The sequence below is a fragment of the Dermacentor variabilis genome, chromosome 7 (assembly GCF_050947875.1).
Source record: "Dermacentor variabilis isolate Ectoservices chromosome 7, ASM5094787v1, whole genome shotgun sequence".
Lineage (NCBI taxonomy): Eukaryota > Metazoa > Arthropoda > Arachnida > Ixodida > Ixodidae > Dermacentor > Dermacentor variabilis.
Genome location: NC_134574.1, coordinates 162190418 through 162212658, shown reverse-complemented (window position 1 = coordinate 162212658; position 22241 = coordinate 162190418). Strand labels below are relative to the sequence as shown.

Genomic DNA, 22241 nt, shown 5'->3' with positions numbered 1-22241 from the left:
GTCACTGCTGACGCACCGTTCAGCCACGCAAATACAGGTCTTGCGTGCATGATCTTTCAAATGTAAATGTACGGCCAATCTTAAAGAATTGCTGTTGCAATAAAATACGAAAGAATAAATTGCCTGGGTGAACTTCAACAATATGAAGCAAAATATCCCCGAGAGGACTTCATGACGAACTTTTTGTTATGATGTTCATCCGCGGTCGATGTATATAAAAGCGAAAGTTACTGCCCATCAAATGCACCTACTCCAATATCTGCTTTGATGAGTCGCACCTTAAAATCTGCCCCACGAGCTTTGTCAAAATGCTTCGCTTATCCTTTGTATCGTTCTTGTGCATTACTGGTGAGTTACTTATCTCAACCACTTCTGGATCGACTTATCTCGTGTATCAGGCGGAGCGGTTGTAAGCATTTACTTCCTGATATTAAATTTCATCGTTAGTTTGGTTAGGGTGCTATGCTTATAAAAGTTGTGCGAGAAAATGCCAATATACACGGCCAAATTTATTCAGAAACCATTAAACGTAACTGGCAAAGTGCGCGAACTCCTTTCTAATTTAGCTTCAATACGTGTTTGTCGAATGTGCTGAAGTTTATCGAGTGTATTAACGAAATGAGTAATTTATTGTGGCTGATGCTTTCAGCCAGTTTTAGGTTCAATAATTTATTGATGAGGCTTCGACGAAGGCGCGCACGTATCTAATTCGAAACATTTTTGGACTCCATCCGTGCCTTTCTTAATATGGTCACGTATATGTACAACCACCTTAGACGAAGGTAAAATGTACCTTCCACTGCAGAACAAAAATAAGCATAATAGAGCGTAATTCTACACCGAGTGACGACTGAGGACCGCAAATTTTATCATCACAATGTCACTGAGCAGATGTCGTCGGGTCAGCCAATACCGCCATAAACGATCCGCGTCGCGACAAAGTGGAGGTGTCGACAAAACAATCAGTAGCAATCACCGCGCAAGTCAAAGATCGACTTGGGTGGCTTTTGAATTTTGTGTCGCTGAAGACAAATAAACTTTACTGCAATTCTGATAAGTGAGCAGAAATGCAAGTACGAAGAGGGGGGGGGGGGGGGGCGGGGGTGCTTAACGTGCTTGAACTTCTCTGAATCCGTGCAAATACATTTCTGGAAACCAGCTTACCCACTTTTCGGTTCTTCTAAAGCACGGTTTGCAATACCAAAGGAAAAGAACGATAGGAAGCACCATGGCGTGTGCTTGCACCGAATACTTCTTTTGATGCTTGATAGATATGAGGTGTTTCCGCCTTTAAGCAAAAATGCAAAATATACACCGAAAACGAAATACCCAAGCCGGCACTCAGCAAAGCAAATGTAACAGGAACATAAAATCCAAAGGATGAGGGTACGTAAATACACTCAAGACAATCGTGACAAATTTACTCACGCTAATGTCACCTAGTAACATCCAACTTTAAGGGGCGAGCGTGTTTATAACTGAGCTTTTGAGAGAAGCATCGCAAAGAGTGTTGCGTTCTGCTCAAGCGAAAAGCTTGCTTAATTCACCGCTGTACTTGTTTAGCCGTTAGGCGTGCTGTTTTTTGCTATATTTAAGATGCGAGTTTCCAGAAAGGCTTTGTTGTTTGTTTTTACTTGAAAGAAAACAAACGATGTCTTTATATTTCCACTTAGACTCTCTTTTCCTGTCTAAACACACATGCTTGTCGACGTCATTCAGATTGAATAGTTTCGAACGGCATAATATGGCTTAGTAACGACGGGGGTTTCAAACAAATGCGCAGCAGCGCTTGCTTCATTGTGAAAAACTGCATTTTCTGCACGGGTGTCTTATCAGGTTTCGTATATGAACTGAATAGTCAACTGCGACCGCTATCATTTATTCCTCACTACTGAAATTATATAAAACGAAAAAGAGCTCTTTATGGTTCCTGAGCTACGTCGAGTAGCTAGGCCTAACCAAGAAACTTTTTTGACGAAGGCGTGATGCACATCGGTCGGCGACGTATGAATGTGTAAAACACCAACAATATTTCTTAATTATGCAGAGTGTAAATTTTATGCATTTATATATTTTTTTATATTTTCATTGTGAACACAAGATTTATCGAGGAGTTTGCAGGAGGATTACGAGCGCGATAGTAAAGGAGTTCAAGCGGGCACCCTGTCATCGATTGCGTTTGGTGCGAAATTGTTGTCAATTTATGATCCTATTTACTTGCAAAATTTTTGGCGTGTATCTTAGATGTATTATCCCACATTCTAATAAAAGGGCGAAGAAGACGTCGGTATACCATAAAATGCAAACTGCGCTTAGGCTAGCTACACCACTAAGCAGCTGTCACTGGAAAGATGCCTTGGACAAAATATGGCAACACAACGGCCCGGTGTTGCCTGTTCGCGCCAGGCAACGCTGCGCAAAATTTGCCATCTTTTTTGACCAGCTGCCGGAACCTTACATTATTTATTTATTTATTTATTTATTTATTTATTTATTTATTTATTTATTTATTTATTTCATATACCTCACAGGCTCCAGAAGGGGTATTGCGTGAGGGGGGCGGTACAGATAACAAGTGTGGAGCAAACACATGTTTTTTGTTACATAAATATGAACAGAACGAGATTCAAATATTAAACAAAGAACACGAAATAAGTAAAGCTAAAATAATGGAAGATAAACAAATAGTTGTTAGCTTTCCAGTATACTGTAAAGCAAGCAATCTTAGCACAGATGCTTACATGAATACACAGGAAAGAAGTTAGGAACAACAAAACTAATATAGAAACTTGTTTTTAGCTAAGTACTAGCCAAATCTTGCACAGATTTTTTGTATGAAGGTTAATGGGTCGTTATGTCAGCGATGTTATCAGGAACACCATTCCACAGCGCAATCGGACGTGGCAAAGCTGAGCAGTTGAATGCATTGGTGTGACCGAAGATGCTTTGGAAACTGAGATGATTATGCAGACGTCTAGATGTGCGAGAGGAACGAACAAGTGGTAAAGTAAATGGGCGTACATTATGCATGATTTTGGGCAGAAGACAAAGCAACGCAATATTCCTGCGTGATTCCAAAGAAGAAAGCGACAACGACAACTTGATGTTAGTTACACTCGTTACAACGCAGTTATTACTGGTAATTTTATTACCTATAATACCTTCTGGGAGACGCTACATCTCGACTAATATGAAACTTTCCAGTGAAGTCCAGTGCGTGCCCACTTAATAGAAAGAGCCTAAATGTATAATCTTCACGCATAAATCATACTCTTACATAGATCGGGCTATGACTCTGCCTCGCCGATTCTTGACTTGGAATATGATCAAGGACCACATTCCATTCGGGGGTGATGACTTCCCATTAACACTCAAATTAAGAGATCGATAAGCTTTCCCTGTCTGCAGACAGAATGTGACACGTCATTTCTCGAAATCACGAAGCACGCTCCAGACAACATTTGTGTCCGCTTCCTTGAAATCCAGTAAAACTCCTCTTCTCCAGAATCTTACAATGATGTATCAAAATTGCGCGCTGGTGTGGCTTACGCTGCCGTCGGTCCATCCTTATCGAGATCCTGAACCTGGAAACAACCGTCGTTACGTCAGAGGCCTATGAAGTATTTGAGTTGTACAACACAGGTTGTAAACTGCGTAAGTCAAGGGCATTCACAGACAACTTAGGCGTTTTAAAATCGTCAAGACCCACTTACGCGTATACGCTTGCCCGCGCACGAATGCACTTGCCCACGCCCCTTGCGTTTGCTGCGCCTTGCCAGTAATGGCTGTTTGAACCAAGAAGAAGCGCGCCCTCGCGTGTCCACTTTGATCAAATTTTCGCTCTGGTAGACATCGGTTCGCATTTTTGTGACGCAGCCAGCGGCGGAATATTATAACCCTTCGGAACGCGAACGGTTGACTTCGGGGCTTGCGTCACTCATTAGGCTGTTCCCAAGCCGAAGGTGGAAGAAGGGGAGGACGCGGCCAGTGCACGAGAGGGTGCCACCTGTGATGTTCGCGTCATTGTATTGGGCCCTGCTCAAAGAACTTCGCATTGTTTCTGCTCTCTAATGAAACATAAAATAAAAATAAATGGAATATGGCAAGGTTTAAAGTATAAACGTGCGGTTCCGGGAATTTACACAATGCTTGAAATAATTTATTACTGTCATTCTTTTTCATTCTCAGCCGACAGGTGGTATCGCAAGCGTAAGGAAATTGGCAAAGCGCAGCGCTAGGTCGTCTGCTACCCGGAGCTTGCACGATGCATGAACCAGGAAAGCACCGCCAGCACTTCCTATGTAGCGAGCGCAGCAAAAGCGTGAACTGGTTCTTGAGGCCGCCTTTACTAATAGACTATATCAATTTTCCTTCTTTTTTTCGCCCTTCGTCATCGGCTCGGACATGGCTCGCTCGCCACTGCGCTCTTTTTATCTTAGCTATCTGCCTCACAACATCAAAATTGAACATTACGATATACGGATCCTGCTTTGCCTGCACGAAGTAAAATCAAAGAACGTGGTGCTCACAGTGACCGCTGTACTGTGAAATCGAGGACAAAAGTGCGACACTCCTGAATTAGAGCAAAAAGTGCGGCCAAATAGTGGATCTACACAATCTCCCCGTTATTGTGATCGGTCGTTCACCCTCGACAACCTCCGCTCAAGGATAGCGCAATTATGGGGAACGGGACGGCGGCCTCGTCAAAATTGTTCTCAGATGGCATTATTTATGGCCACCAGTGGAGTACCTATGTCAGGAGAGGTTTGGCCAATTAGCAAGGCGACGGTCCTTCACTTGTCATCCGCCCATACTAGCGCGTCCACACCGAAGACGGGGTCAGTGGGCTATCTCTCATCCCCTGTTTGTGCCCAGTGATGTGCGTGTGTTTCCGACAAAGCTCCCTTCGGAGAGAAAGGGCAACAAACCTGCGGATTGGTGGGACCTGATGTTATTGGTCTCCTGATACCGGATTGGGGGAGACGACTGAACAATGAGCACGCAGGGGATAAAAAGAGTGACGAACGCCTGGAGTGATCGGCTGCTACTTTGGATTTCTTCTAAATAGGTAATATAAAGTTGTGTGTAAAACGTCCTCAATATCAGACCCAGCCTCATGTTCTTTTACTCCTCCGCGAGGAACGCACATCATACATCTTCAGAGCCCTAGTCACAACACCATCCAGATTTTGTAGTTTCATAAGCCGAACAAAATAAGCGCTTCAGCTGCTGGTGTTGAACCTTTCTGGCTCGTGAATGGGGATGTACGAGCTATGGACGCTAGCGATAGCGCAGGGAATTCGATCTCCTCGTGAAAATATCTCGTTGGCATTGGTTTCGACAGCAGGGGTCACAGGAAAGCTGACCTAGCCCTTCTACCGGCCGAAACAGTAATTGCGAGAGCAACGTCGTGGACAGTGTCGGCAACCTAGACTTAGATCATTACGATTACTTCGCTTCCGACAGTCATGCATGGCGGTTGCGATGAACCGCAGCACACAATTCCTTGCTCTGCGTGGAATAACCACTAGTACGCTTGCACATGTGTCTCCTCCAGTCGTAGTGTAGCCTGCAAAAGGTCTGCTTTATAGAAAGCCGACAGGGAGGTGCAAAGAATTATCCGTCACCTTTTCCAATGCGCAGTGCACTTCTAGCCATAGTCGACACCGAAAGTGTAACGCCAAGCCGTGGACAAGGGCAAGTCGCACGGCCGGCGCGAACGGCCAGGTTCGCAAGCCAACAGCCAAGCCACAGCAACAGAACTCAAAGTGAACGACCTCTTCGCCGGTTCTGATCTTAGGCGACGACGGGTTCACTTTGAATATTATTGACAGATAGGTGACGTGTTCATAACTTGCAATGCCGCCACGCGGTCTCTCACAGCCAATGACGCGAGCACACTTCTGACTAATAACGTGAAGCCAATGGAACCGTAATAAGGTTCCGCCTCAGAGCAGTGGTATTTGTCTGGAGAAGAGACACATTTAGTATAGCGTTCGTCGCCTTACGTACGTTAAACGCAAGCACATTTGCGGGAAATTTCAGTGCGCGTGCCTTCAAGACATTTAGTTACACGTACGGGAAAGCAAATGCAAGGAAGACGTTCAAGGTGGGGTGCCGTTTGGTGCCTCCTGCCAGAAGTACCCAAGTCAAGACAACCAATTAGTGAGCATCCTTTTGTTCATATTCGGACGCCGTGGAGGAAGGAAAAGCTATTACGTCACGCTGCCAGCCTTAGCAACCGAACGCTCCATGTAGAAACAGTTAGCCCAGCACGTGATCTCTTGCCTCGAGATCACGGAGCAAGAGTCGAGGTTTGTGGAGAGGTTTGGCTTCCAGTAGCTATCCCAGTAGTTTTTATCCTGTGCGCGTTTCCTCTGCTCCTCTGTCATTGTTGTGCCTGCAGAGTGGAAACACTAAAACCACATACATTTACAAGCGATCACGCGTTAGGCCAACAGGTTTGCCTTCAATCTCGTTGGGATATTCTCCCTCCTGTGCGGACGCGTCTCATTAGGCCTACGGGCACCGTAATCGCAGACGATCTCAGAGATTGGGCGTGCTATGCACTCACGACTAACCTTTCCTGTGATTTTAGAGAAATCGAAAGCTCATTTCAAAAGTGGAGGACGCTTAAGCTTCGCATTCAAGAGTGGAACGCGATAGCGTTATCGCACCCCGTTCGCACCGCCCACTCATTCGCCCGGCATGCTCTTGAATCACACAAAGACGAAACATGTGCCTGCGCAAGCGGAACGAACCAAAGAACTCGGTGTCTCGGAGGGAGAAGCGAACTACGCGAGCCAAACGTTGTGATCGGCACGGACAGCCCGGCCGCGACGTGCCATGAAAGCGGATGCGATCATGGGGCTGACGCCTCGATGGGATCCTCCTCAATCTCGCTTCGGAGCACCACACAGTCGCATGACTCCTCGCCAGCAGCACGACACACATCGCAGGGGACGCTTTCCCACCGGACGCGCTGCGGCGCAGTGATCCCGTCGGAGGAGTCCCGCATCGGACGCTGCACCTAGGAATCGCGCTGTGAGCGGAAAGAGCAGCCTCGTCGCCTAAGCACGAGGGTTCGAGTGACGCACGCTGGAAGTTGGAAGGGGAGAGAGCGAGAAAACTTAATGAACGCAAGGGTATTGGGGCATCCTCACACCGGTCCCCGCACTGCCCCAATGCGCTCAAACAAGGCGAAAGGGAGAAGCGGGCGAGTGGCGCGCCAGCTGTCGGGGCAGCGCCGTACATTGGGAGGAGGGGGTCTTCTGTGTTTGCCGCAAGGTGGCTCTGCGTGCGCGCCAAGCGCAGAAGAAATGTAGTGGAAACGTACTTCGCTACGCGTTCAACTGCGACTTCTGCAATTTACATGCTCATAATTACCGATGTACACCACAGTATAACTTTCTAAGGCACGTTTTTAAGGCAACACCGCATTCACTAGAGGCGCTTTTGTCTCAATTTGAGTCATCGAACTCATGGCTGAGCGCTTCATGTACCTTCGTGATCAGAAAGATGTGTTGCTTCGTGCCGTCATGCAAGTGCTTTTATGTCGTCACCTTCCAGGATTTGTTGTATGCTCCTGTGAAGCAATGCATGGTGCCGTTAAAGGTTACCTGCGGGAAGTCGCGCTTGCATACGGAATGTCGTATACGGTTTTAGTGCAGTGTCTCGCCAATAATACTAGGAAAAGACTGTATAAGGACCTAATGGACACTATGCTCCCTGTACCGATTTACCGAATGTAAAACCGTGGCGGCCCAGGAGATGTCCTCAATATGGTTAAAAGAAAGCCAGTACACCCTTCGGCAAGAACGTTTTTCTTTAATCTACACACTAACACATTATCAGTTAAAGCATGGATGCATCACAGGGGTATTTTTGTGCCGTGGTCCATTAACTGCTTCTTATGCAAGAAAGCTGAAACGATAGAGCATGCGTTCCTAGATCGCTGGGATGCCATATTTTTCTGGGATGTACTACAAAGGACTTTAAAGATAGAGTTACCTTTAGATTCACATGGAATAAGATTCTTACCGGTAGAAACGGAGGCTTTTTCGTATGACGCTATAATCTCCTGGACCTCCACAGTCTGTGGAAAGCTAGAACGCAGTTCAACAATGCTGATGTCAATTCGCGTCCTACACGTGATCAATTCATTGAATCTGTAGTACAGTTCAGGGATGTCCATTGGGCACTCGCTGAACAGCCAACATGGATTGACATGCTAGATTAACTTGCAGCATTGAAAAAATTTTAATGTCCTGCCAGCAAAATCCTTGTTGCCATGTTTTATCTTTTGTGTATTTTTGTGTATGTCAAAGCCCACAATAAAGAAAAAAACTCATGGCTGAGTGGTAGCACCTCCGTCTCACACTCCGCAGACCCTGGTTCAATTCCCACCCAGCCCATCGTGAAAGTTGTCTTTATGTATGAATTGCATTCCGCCATTTTTCGCTCACGGGCAACGCCCCCGACGCCGACGACACCAGCTTTTCTGCGACACGAGTTTCTTAATGCTGTCGCGTTAAAATCCCCACACTATGGTACCTAGTAAATGTTTATGATGAATGTGTCTTCAAATAAATGTTGGCGAGGGTTCAATGCTTTTGATGTGCTCCCTTCGATTACAAAATGTGGAGTAATTTTAAAAATATGAAAGGTTGGTAAGGATTAGTTGAGTATCTCGTTGAAGGTGCAGTACATATACATTGCGTACCCGGGCCATTACTTATATGTAGTTTTTGTATTGCATGCTCACGTGCGAAATCGTGGAACTTGTCCATCATTTAATAGAAAAGGGCCATCATATATCTTTTCAGTGGATACCAGCTCATTGCGGTATCATAGGAAATGATGAGGCAGATAAGGCAGCTCGAATGTCAAACCAAGAAGACCGCTGCGTCCCCATTCCTCTCTCAAGGACCGACGCCGCGAGACAACTTCGCAATCTAGCTCGAAAGATCTCCTTAGCAGAGCGTAATACCGCACATGAAAGGCGCACAAGACTGCACAGACTAAACCCGTCACTTTAACTCAGACCTCCGGCCAGTCAGCACCGACGCGAAGCGTCTCTTCTGCGTCGGTTGTGGCTTGGAGTTGCCTTCGCGAATGCCTACTCAGCACTAATTAGAATGGCTGATAGTCCTATGTGTGATGTTTGCGGATGCGAAGAGAACATTGACCACTTATTGTGCCATTGTCCTCAATTTCAAACACAAAGACAATCTTTGTCCAATGCATCGAGGAAATTCGATGATCATCCTCTGAGTGAACAGACATTACTAGAGCACCGTCCCCACCGATCATCGGCTCAGGAGGCAGTGAAGGCACTTTTGTGCTTTCTCAGAACGTCTAGTTTGCGAGAGCGGCTTTAACTCAAGTACTGTCCGTACACATATCTACACCTTCTCTCTCCCTTCTCTCTCTTCCCCTTCTCCCTTCCTCCAGCGTAGGGTAACCTACAAGACTATTGACTGGTCCCAGCCTTCCTATATTCCTCTCTCTCTCTCTCTCTTGTATTGCATGCGTGTGTGCTGATGTTTTCCTTCCAAATTCGTATGTTTGCTCCCTTAACCAGATTGGACATTAAGTTGCATTCTGGGTGTGAATCTTTTTGCACCTATACAAAGTTTACCCTCCGCAGCTCTACATGACGCTTAGTGCCAAGCTTAGTAAATAACTGCGCCTATGAGCATTCCAACGACTGCGAGAGCAAATGCTAATATGACGCTCACAGTCAAGCATCAACATTGCAAGATAGTTTCAATGTTGAATCTTCCAGGATATTTTTCACGGCGAAGGAGACTCGAGCACACAAGCACACACACTCACATACACAATTTTTTCCAAGAGTATTTTCCCAAACCACACTGTATCCTTGCCGAGTTATCCCTCGACATACCCAATACTTTCCAAATGGTGTGCTGTGGAATTTGCTTTTAGCGTTTTCAGCTACATTCCGTAGAAAATTGTCAATTACTTCACACCTAACTACGTAACTATACCTTATTGTAACATCAAGTATAACATCGCCACGTGCGTTTATTGGTTTATTTGCGGTATCTACATTCTTTCCTATGAATTTCCAGGGGATTTTTGATTTAATTGTTATTGTCACATCTTTTTAGAATCTATGTTATACCTAGTCACGTTACACTGTGAGCATCATTGTGTAATTTTGGCCCTTTTATAGAAAATGATAGCATTTACTACTGTGTTGTATTATTGTGATTATGTTGCCCTTAAATTTGTGTTGTTTTTTGCTTCGCTTTTAGATGTTGTGATATAGAACAGGTTGTTCTGATTTGATTTTTTTCAATATTTATTACGTTGCCTATATATCGCGTTTGTTGCAAACCAACTTAAAAGTATCAAGATAGGTTGCTGTCTTCATATGAAAATAATATCTTCGCATTAATTTTGAACTTTAACATCGAGAGAGTCCTTTTAAGATTTTTGAAGAAACATTTGTTCAAATCATTGCGCAATAAGAGACCCTGTTTGAACATTATCTTTGTAATTTTTCGTCGTGAACTTGTTGCGAACAGAGAGGGAAGATGCCCCTCCAGGCGTCTGCAGCATCTCATCAGGCAACACCTTAAATAAAGTGAAACCGAAGAGAAAACAAATATCCCAATGTGGGGGATTACATGAATAATGAATGGTGCTGAAGGCCAACTATGTGATGATTGTGGTTAAATGGCAAGAAAGTATTTGAAAGAAGCCGCAGAGTCAGTTGCAGTGGTGATGACAACTGGGAAAAGGCTGCAGTTCCGCGCAGTGCGAAAGTAAAATAAGATAGCTTGCACAAGCCCGTGGTGGGTAAACAAGTTCACATGGCCGGTTCTGGCGAAGCTGTGGGCCGGTCTGATAAACGTGCCATCCGGAAGCAAGAAAGGATTAGACGTGTTACAAAGGCGTAAGCAGGCAATTTTACTATTGTACATCCAAATTATTATTACAAAAATTATGTGACAGACTAAGCATAACCCTTAACAAAAGCGTCATAAATATAGGACAAACAGAAGACATTGCCAGATTCTAGTTTATTTTAAGCGAATGTATACAAGGAAGGAAAAGAACAATACACATGATCATTAGTACTCAGGAGAACAAGCTTCTGCACATTCTGTCATGTTCCTAAAATGGTTCTGGTTTTGTTTCGAGTCATCATATTTTCCTTTTTGTGAGTAGCAAGCGCCTTCTTGACTATCAAAATAGTAAGGATAGGATCCGCTAGATTCCTTAGATACATTTGCCGGTGGTTTTATGCACGTTGAGTTCGCTGCAAAAAAAAATAGACATGTTTAAACGCGCATACTTCAATATCTCAGTAACCTTTACGTACGTATGTGACATGAAAAGAACTTTAGCATCGTTCAGCGGTACAGCAACACTAATCAGTGGCACTCGCAACTGATTGGTTCAGAAGGAGAACTGAACACTTCTTTAGAATTGCAGCTTGGGCTTGTTGGTTTTCCATCCATACAGCGTTTGTGGTGTCGTCTTCTCGTCTCGTGTCCCGTCTACGTTTTGCGCTGTTAATGCCAAGATGAACACTTCTATTCCGGTCCTGTCGCATGCACTTCCCTTCCTCAAGTGCATATGATCAATTTTTTTATTTGTTTACAAACAGACTGTGCCAACATAATCCAATGAAATGGAAGGCGACTAAGATAACGGAAATTAAATTACTTATCCCATGCTCGGAAAAAAGATAACTTAAATATTCCTTTCCGTTTCGTGACATTTAACACCACAGCAACTTAGCGGGCAAGCTCACGCATCTTATATCACACCAGTATTCATTACTACGGTTCTTATATGCCATGTGTTGCAATGTACGGAAGAATGAAAAGGATGTCAAGCTCTTCATACGTTGAGAAATTTAGAGGTCGGCCTCTGCGTGAACCCCTTGAGAAACGATGGGCCATGTAAAGTTTTCATAGTAGTGCGGTGAGCGTGTTAAGCAGGCAATGAAAATAAATATATTGAACACTTTTCATTTGTATAGCTGGATCAATATGGTGATTCAGGCTTTTGAAACGATGCTCACTTTGAAGTTTTTAGAACCACCGATATAAAGGCAGAAGGACAAGAACATGGAAAGTCCCTTTTACTTTGGAGGTTTGCACCTCCTCTCTTCGTAGCTACGCTTGAGACAAATTCGTTATGAACATTGCAGTTTGTTAAAGAAGACCTATCATTTCAGCCTAATTATACCTCTTCAGTTGTACTCGTCCCAAAGAATAAAACGGTCTTCAACCATTCGTCACAGCTGTAACGAAAGAACGTTATCAAGAACAATCTGTTCGCTTTACTGCGATAGCAGTTTTATGACACTCCAGGCACATTTCTCCCGTCGGCGTCGCCTAGATGTTCCCTATAAAGTTCAAGCTCGATAACACCGTCGTCGCGCGCCGCATGTTATATGTGCGAATGAAAGGAAGCGAGTTGTGCTACCGATCGCGAAGGAAGAAAGCGGAGAGCAAACTCACCGTCTTCCGTCGCGCAAAATGTCGTGGAGGCATGGGAGAGAGGGAGGAGCGGCGGTGTTGGGTTCCGGCAGCAAATGCATATTTCGCGACCGGGCGCAAGGTCAATTGACTATCCTGGCTGAATCTCGCGCTCGAAAGGGAGAAAAGTGGGGAGGAAGCGTGGGATGGAGGGGGGCAGCGGCTTCTACTCCACCAGCAACTGCGTACTTTGTGCCGCCCCATCTCGAAATAGATCTGCAGACGGCTCATACTTTTGTCCTGTGCACTGCCCGCTGTTTTTTTTTGTTGAAGGGAGAGCACGAAGGTAACTTCGGCCGCTGCTGCCGCCGCGCTTCTCACGCCAGCGTTTTGACAGTGAGTGTCCGCGGTCATCAAGTGTGATGTGTTCTCGTTTGCCTTTGCGCGCGGACCTTATACTTGTTAATTCAATTAATAACAGAACTTTTCCGAGTTTAACCGGCCGATAAAACTATAATCCTTACTTCATGTACCTGTCTACTGATTTGCTATCGCAAACAATGCTTCGCCTTTCAGGCGAAATGGCGACTTCTTTTTATCTCCGAATTAGAAGAAAGGTACATCACGTACACACAATGTTTATTATTTTTGCGGTAGCAATTATATGGACGCTCCAGGCGCATTTCTGCCGCCGGCGTCGGCGTCGCCGCGATGCTCCGTATAAAGTCTAAGGGCGATAACACCGTCGTCACGGGCCGTACGCTGTATGTGCGAGCGAAAGCGTGCGAGTGGAGCCGATGATCGGCGGCTCGATCTTGCGCGCAAGGAAGTGGAGCGGGGAGGAAGCGCGCCGTCTTCCGTCCAGCACGAAGCACCCAACGTTGCGAGGCACAGACCGGTTACTGACAGACATATTGTCATAACTTTACACTTGCGTCACACGAATACGACGCTCCTTTACCATGGTATTTCGCATACCGCGCATAATCTGCGTCTATCGTGAGCAAACATTGTTTTTGAATTTTCGAGCTTGAGTCATTGCGGCCGTAAAACGGCGCCCGATAGACGGCGGTAGGCATTTTTGCACAAAACGCAAATGTGCGGCCGTGGAGAAACCGAGCCAACACGGAGTGGTGGATTCGCCGCTACCGCTGCTTTTGGTCAAGTGGAGTGGACAGTTCGGACATCCCGGGACATCACATGGAAGTGGAATTTTCGGCTAGTCGCAGTTTGTGCGAGTTTTGCGAGGCAGCAAAACCAGTGCAGCACTAAGCAATAACGAAATTACACTGAAACGCGAAAGCACGTGATACGCATAGTCGAGCGACAACGAAACTTTTAGACCGCCCGCATCGTTGTCAAGAGTAATGCCAATGCGCTCTTTGAAAAGAAAAAAATAACTAGAACTGGCAAGTAGCATTTTCTTTCGTCACATAAGGGCAATCATCACTTGTCTCCGCGTTATCAAACATGGCCGCGGCCGCGGCAGCGCGGTTAAGGTGGGTAGCGCGGTGACAAGGTTCCATGCGGAGATTCCAGACGTGTTCGCTCAGGGAACGCGTCTGTCCATATCGCACTGTCCTGTTAAGCCCGCGGCGAATGTGGGCCCGCACGTGGAGGGTTAGGAGTCCTACGGAGATGCGTAGTGCGCTTGACTGCAAGCACGACGAAGCCACGCACACACTCCCCGATGCTCCGCTCAATCGGCTCTGCCAAAGCCTAAGCAGCGTTGTGTCCTTCCCTGCTGTGCGCACCCACACATAGGGCGTTCCATCTGGTCAGCTGGGCGCATAACACATTGTGTTGCGTATACCGGTCCAAGAGACACGGACTGTAAATGTCGACCTAAATATGTCTGATTCCTCCGTTGAGCGCTTACAAGCACCGACGCTTTTCCATCGGTCTTATCTCGTGCCCCATATAGGTGCAGCAACGGTAACCCCACTGACCGCACTCCTCAACTTGCCAGTGTTGTGACATCGCCTCACCACAACGCCAAACTTTATTATTGATTTCAATTCCTCGCCCTTATGTGAAACAGCTACATTTTAACAGCGGAGCTGTTTAACCTTTCAGTTTCGCCGCGGAGCGTTACCAGAAAACTCAGCCCAGCTGTGCGCCACCACGCGCTGCCTAGCAACCACCTGCGGGAGCACCGAGCGACGTAACCTCCTTGCACCCCACGCGCGTAGAGTGGTGTCGTGACGTCACAGGCGAGTAAACATAACAGCCGGCGCGGCGACACACCTCTCGCTTCCTCTACTCCGTGCGTAAGTGTTGCTGCCATGGGAAGACCGAAGAAAGTACGGACGCCCGAAGAAGGAGGAGCGGCTTACCAGGAAGAGCGCCGTACTGACAAGCGAGAAGCGACGCGTCGCCGCCAAGCTGATCCGGAACACCGCGCCGAAGCTGCGGCTGAGAAGAGGCGACGCAGAGTCGAGGATACCGAGTTTCAGTCCGGGGAGTGCGAGAATCGGCGCCTGAACGCTCGGCGTCGCTGAGACAGCGATCCCGGTCTGCGACTGCTCGAAAACTTCCAGCTTCAAGCCCGCCGAGACAAGTTAGCAAAACGTAGCATAACCTCGCAAAACCTATAAACAACTTAGGGAAGCCACGCACAAGCTAGATGATCCCAAGCTCCGCTGTTGACTCCAACCTTGTACCACTGGTGCAAACCGCACACGTATCTTTTCAGCAAAGAAACGACACGCCTCCTGTTCTCATACGACAATCCGCTCGTAGCCCTCTCTCTCTATCTGATGTTATGAGCGTACACTTTGAAACAGGGTGGTGTGTTGCTCCACCAAGCTCTGGTTATTTTATTGCCTAATGTCCTACCTATAGTTGAAAAAGAAAACGGAAAAACCGACGGTGAATTCCCATTACCAAAGTTTCTGCACGCCGATTGTGAACGTTGTTTTTGCAGGCTTCCGTTGTTTGTCGTTTCCTTACTTCCACCAATCTTCCTATCGACTGTTACTAATCTCTATTGCGGACATGTTTACTTTCCCCTTGCTCTCGCTGAACTCAAGGGCTTCAAGGAGGCCAGTGTTTCCCAAATAGACCGCTGGGCAGATATCTTTACATTATAATGCAATATGCTTCATCGTTCCCCTGGATTTACCGCAGCAAGCACCTGCTTCTTCTTCCTTCTTATACCTCGCTTTATAAATGCGTGTTCTGAGGCAACCTGATATCGCTTCGAAAAGTAATGAGCTTCCCTTTGAGTTATCATAAATTGTTCCTTTCCTGATTTCGTTTTTTCCTCTTAAGTAGTTACTGACAGCAGGTTTCTTTTTCATTGCCGCCACCCATGAGATTATCTCAGTCTTCATTACTTTCTGCTTGACCTTTTTTGTTGCTGTGTTGCTCGCCATACAGGCCGCATGCTCGCTTGTAAGCTTTCTAGTTGTTTTCCTGTACTGCGAACCTATGTTATACCTGCACAAATACATGAACACTCTCCAAGCCCATTTACGTTCTTCCATATTCCTCAGTCGTTTTTCATAATTAATTTTACTCTTAGCTTCCCTCACTTCAAAGCTTGTCCCATATCACCCTGCACAGCTTCATTTGTAGTCTTACCGTGAGCGCCCAATGCGAGGCGTCCCCCTGAGTTTTAGTTGCCATTGAGTCCTGATTGTACTCCTGATTTCAAGGAAGCAACCACATTTCCAAATGTAAGTCCTGGAACCATTACACCTTTCCATATACCCCAGAGAACCTCGTACCTATTGTATCCCCATAGCGCCCTCTTTCTCATTATAGCCGCATTTTTCTTCCCTTTACTGTATTGTTTTTTCCCTGTGTTTCCATATTTATATTACCTTAGCTTTTACATTTACCAAGGTATTTATGTTGTTTTACGCGAGGCACTTCCTCGCCCTATATTGTCAGTGTTTGTGCTCAGTTTTCTTTGAATATCATAACACCTGATTTTCTAACGCTAAATTTCAGACCTAACTTATCGCCTTCCTATCCACAGATATTAGCCAGACGTTACATATCACTTTGCTTGTTAGCTAGCAACACAATGTCGTCTGCATAAAACAAACCTGGAAACTTCTGCTCTACTACTGTACACGCCTGTTTGCAAAAAAGATTAAACCCGATATTACTTCCTTCTAGCACCCTTTCCCTCCTCACCATGTACATCATAAGCAGCAGTGGGGTTAAAGGGCACTCATGCCTCAGTCCCTTGTTGATATCAACTTTCTCCTCGCTCCTCATTACTTCCAAGTCAACACAAACGGAATATTCTAGGTAAATCTCTCTGAACAGCTATAGCAACCATCGCCTATGCTTCCCCTTTCCAGAATTTCCCACAAGATGTTGTTGCGGTCTAGGTTGTCATACACTACTGTAATGTCTATGTCTATGTCTATCTAAAACATCTATGTCTATCTAAAACATCTATTCTTGATGTTTTAATACACTGATTAAGGACAATACGTTATCATCCAAACGGCTACGTATTCTAAAGCCATTCTGCAGTTCTCCCAAAAGGCAATTATTCTCTGCCTATGTTTGCAGCTTTAATTTGATTGTCTGCATTGCTAACCTATATATTACCGATGTAATAGTCAACGTCCTATATGAGTGAATTCTGTCTTTCTCCCCTGAACATTAAAAATTAAATTCATTCTCCATCGTCGCAATTGTCTGGAATTCTTCTATCTTTTAGACTTCTTTAAACTGCTTTCAACAGAGCTTCCTTACTTTTTGGTCCTAGTTCTTAAATCAGCCTAACGGGAACGTCGTCTAGCCCTGTGGCCTGTGCGCTTAGCAATATTCTTTTCAGCTCACTTCCAGTTAAATTTCTCAGCACCAGCCCCTTTTCCATATTGTTCTCTTTCATACGCCTTTATTCCTCAACTACAACTTCGTCATTGGCTTGGAAATATTCGACTGTTACTTTTCGGACGTAGTTTAAAGCCGTGTCCCCTTCCAGTTTGCTTCCATTTTCGTCTAGGATATGCTGTATTGTTCCTGACTTCGTGCCTAATAATTAATGTGGTTACAAGATATTCTAGGTTCGGCCTTCTATTTCTCACGTATTTCTGACAACCAAAGTTTAGTTACCTTTTATCCTTGCTTTCACCAGTATTTGAACCATGCATTTCTTCTCCCGGTATATTGCCCACGTACTGGCCACTTATCCTACGGCAACTACGCCTTTGCCTGCCTATGCTCTCGGGGTGCTTTCTTTCGTTCGGCGATCGCTTCTGGTATCTCCCTGTTCCACCAGCTTTCCGGTTTTTTTTTTCCTTTGCAACGAACATGTTGCTTCCCTTTCTGTATTTATGTATTTATTACAACTAGAAGTTCACTATATTCCCACTCCTTGCTTGACCATTTGCCAAGTTCTTCCTCGAATCCTGTGACTATAAATGTTATTTGTTTTGTGTTCACATTTGGACTGGCCATTTCACACTCCTTGCTTTCTTTCCAAACTGCATATACCATTTTCAAGATTATGCGTTTATGGTAGCTCCCTACGCTTCTATACCCTTTCTCGTCGTTGACCATTTCTCTCAACTTATCACGAATTTCTTCTTTCATCAGACAGTAGTCAATGGTCTATTGCCGTTTTTCCACTTCCCATTTGGCCTGCCCGTCACACTTAGGCCCTGTATTCAAAGTAACTTGGTTACGTTGCTCACAGCGATCTAGCATCGACTTCCCCTTGTTGTCCGTATAGCCATCTAGATCCTGTATGTGGGCATTCATGTCACCTAATAGCATAATTTCGGTATCATTCCGGAAACCTTTAATATCAGCACTAAGGCATTGCACTAACTCTTGATTCTTTTCTGTGCAATTAATTCTGGTCCACAAATACGTTACGCGCAGCCAAGTTTTCTTTTCACTCGTTGTATCTGATAACCAAAGATGCTCTTGACATTTCGAATTTACTCTTTTACATTTGGCTCCCTGATGGATGAGTATTCAGGTTCTCCCACCCTTTCTGACCAATTTAGTTCTCTTGCACTCTTCCCAGACATAATTCTCATTCACTGGCGCCTCTTCTGAGTCTCTAAAGTTCCTTTCTGTAACCGCACACGCCCTTATTTGTTCTCCGTTTAACTTTTCCTGAATCTCTACCTACTTTGGTTGCCAGCCACAAGGCAGTGGCTGACAGCGCCACCCCTCGACAGAAGTGGCCACTGTGGTTCACTCACAGTAGACAGCGTTTCGTGAGAAGAGTAGCGTCATTTTCGCTCCAGTGGCTGCACTGCGCTCGACTCGAGGAGTGGAGGAAGAGCTCCGAGTCATCGAGAATCACATGATAATGCCAGGGTAAGCTTCTCGAGAACTATCATGCAGTGTCAATGAAGAGCAGTGATGCCAAGTGGTGGCGCAACCATCTACTACCTCGCATGGAGCTGAAGGGCTGAGGGGAGGAATGCTCGTGAATGTAGCGGATGGTATTGTTACCTTGCTCTGATATCCCTGCATCCATGCCCTCTGGCTTCCTGTTAATGAGCAATTGTGCACTAGCGTACCAAGCCGCACCTATTAGAGCATCGACGCTCTTCTATTTCCTGTCTAAGAGTCAGCACGTTTTCCCGATCCAAATTGTGCTTCACTGCGCATTACAATAGTTCTGCCTCCTTCAACGCTTCTTCCGCGCCTCAGGTATCTCTGTACCCACTGCAGGCTTTGTGGCTATTCTGTTTCCATTAGGGGATGCGTCGGCGCTTGGTGCATAATCGTTTTCGGTGCTACGGGTCACTTTGCTTTTCGTTACCTCACGGAGAACCCACCGGGCTAGTCCGCAGTCAGCAAACGCAAAGGAGGGGATGGGTCGGGGGAAGAAGGTGGATATAAATCGGATGCTTTGCTGTAAAATTGGTACTAACGTGAATTAAGCCATTTCGCGAGCTGATACTGCCACATATGAGCAACATGGATAGTCTTAGCCGGGACACTTCGTAGACCATTGTTACCCCTGGCCCTACGTGACCCATGGTAAAAGACGCCAGACAGCACACGTGAAGTGGTGGAAGCGGCAAGCAGTGCTTCGCTTGAAAAATAATGTGTTTGATTTTACTTACGTGTGCACGCTTCCAGGCAGTTCCAAAGAGTTATATAAACAGTAATAGCTGTGTTGCATGGGTCCCAACTAATCTGTTTACATTTGCCCTTTTCGGTGTCAAACATGTACCGCTTTTCATACGGGTACCCACATCCGCTGCCGAATAAATTTTCATATGGATCTTTGCAGAACGGTGACTCTAGAAAAACGAAAGATCGAAGCAGGTGCTCACCACTAGATACTTCAGAACGCGTCATAAACCCGTCCCAGCATTAAAAGTCAGTAGTGAAAGCTGGAAAACGCAACTTTATGATAATATTGACATACACACAAGGTAATTGTTCATATTATGCTACGAGCAATGCAACGGGAACCTCAAATTGGGCGAAATCATCCGCATCAGTGACAAAGCAAGGTTGTGTTTCCGTGGGAGGACAACCTCTTATTATTCAATATTCACAATAGAGGGAACGATTCAGCGGGAAAGCTAAAGACAGCAGGTGAAATCATGTCGTGCCTTCGCATCTGATCAGGATGCCACTTCCGCATACGATGATGTGACACTGAAGATATACAGGTAGTTTAAAGAAACAATTTTACATCGTTCCTCATGCCGTTTTTCGGGAGCTCATCCTTCATATTGATAAACTTCTGGATTCGTCTAATGAATATTAATGGGAGGTTGAGTTAACTAAGATTCCGTACTGACTTTTTTGGCAACTTCAAGTGTTACACCAGAATAATAAAAGCCTCTGTTTCCATAGGTGGGTCATTTACTAGAAATAACCATGCCTAGCACTGTTTTCGAGAAAGCCCACAACGCAATGTTTTTGTTGTTTCTTCACTTGCACGACCAACATACCCTGCAGTATGTACGTTAACAGAAGCAATAAATAAGGCCCTTCATAATAACTAACTCGTATCCATTATCTTTCTCTATTTATAAAACTTTTGATACTCTTGATTCTATTCCACTTGATAAGATCAACATTTATGGGTTTCGCAACAAACCGACATGATATTTTTCGTAGTTATATTAGCACACGTAAACAAGTGGTTGCCATAAACCTGATAAACTCATCCCCTTAGTGTATTCGAGCAGGAGTGCCCAGGGATCCATATTTGGCTCCTCGCCATATATACAATTCATGTCAATGCTTTGCTCCATAATTTCAAGTTTCCTAATTTACTGTTGTATGCGGATGACCCTAGTTTATTACTTACGGATAATAACATCGAGGATATGCAAGAAAAATCTTAATTAGAACTTGCTAAGATTTCTTATTGTTTTGTTGTGAATAAGTGACCCATTAGCACACATAAAGAACGCAATGTTTATTCCTGGTTCAAAACCATAAACAAGCGATACCATCATTTTCGCATTTATCAATGTCCACTTGAGCACTCTGAATCATAAGTTTATCTCGATGCTTTGTTTTCTTAACAGACATTTAGATTGGAACTACAATAACGAAACTCTTTGCTCTGAAATAGCATCTGGTCATTTGGCTATCTTACATTGACACGTGTACTTGTCTTCATCGGGCGGCACGTTACACCGCCTAACAAATGTTATCGCACAGCGCAGGGCGCGCTTGCAAGTGTGGGAAGCTTCTGGAGTGTTATCGATGGTTCCATCCACTGTCTGTAACCGAACCATGTGTCATCTGATTGCATGTGTGCGCGACGCGAATAATGTAGAACTTTGTGGAAGGCGCGCGGGTCCCAGCGATTAGTCTGGAACATTCGACGATTGATGTATAAAAGCCGACGCGCTTGACCCGTAGATGAAATTTTCGACGATCGCCGACCGTGTTAGCCGCTATTGTTGTGCTATAAGTGTAGCCTATTTTTGTGGTTCGCCCAATGAAAGTTAGTTTTGTCTTTCACAGTATTGCTGCTGTGTCCTTCAACGTCACCACCACCTGACAATATGGACGGGAACATTTTAATTTGAACAATAGTTAAATTTCGCGTTTTATTTTTCTTCAGTGACATCTTTTATATTTCATTCAGTCAGTCTTCGGGAAGCATTATCACGACGTACCTTTAAGCTATTCGAATAAATTTCAAACGAGCTTACTGTTTTTTAAGTGCTCTTCATCACTCTTATGATGCAAGTTTTTGTGTATTTAGAAGTGTCCCTGTGTTACTTATTCAGCCTACATGCAAGCATATGTTTTTAGCTTAAATAGCTGTCAAATTCATTTTTCCAGATGGCACTACTGCTAGCAATTGCATATGACGCCATATAGTGTGTGCACAAGTTGGCACACATTTCGGGAATCATTTCAAATTATAATATGAAAAAACTTAATAAAGGGAGAATAAGACATCCACCCAAACGTACCCGTATAAAAATTTCTAGCGACATCTTTTAGACTGTTTTTAGACTATTGTTACTAGAACCTACCAACAGTCAATTGAAATCCTACCAACTGTCTTGATACATCCTAACAACGCTATAGCAACACCCTAGAACCGATTGGCCACCAACTCCCAATAGAAACGTGTTCCTAGGATGTCTTTAAATTTCCTACCAATTTCATATGAACATTTGTCTTTATACACCCTGGTAACATTCTTCCAATTCAAGAATGTTTGTAAACGTTCTGCCAACTTCCTACCTATCCCCTGTTAACAGGCCTTCTTTATACACCATATTAACATTCTTCCAATTGAACAATGTTTGTAAACGCTCTGCGAACTTCTTACCAATCACCTATTAACATTTGTCTTTA

The 22241-nt window shown here is 44.9% G+C and overlaps 1 protein-coding gene across 2 annotated transcripts in view; it reads left to right on the top strand.

The window, feature by feature from the left end:
- Positions 1–224: 224 nt before the first annotated feature.
- The window catches only part of LOC142587247 (xaa-Arg dipeptidase-like), a 147298-nt gene continuing 125281 nt past the window's right edge, over positions 225–22241 (top strand). The window contains exon 1 of one of the 2 annotated variants that reach the window (XM_075698116.1): positions 225–348. In XM_075698116.1, coding sequence (XP_075554231.1) covers positions 309–348 — 40 coding nt within the window. In that variant the 5' untranslated portion in view covers positions 225–308. The remainder of the gene's footprint in view (positions 349–22241) is intronic. The other variant, XM_075698118.1, reaches the window with a different exon arrangement.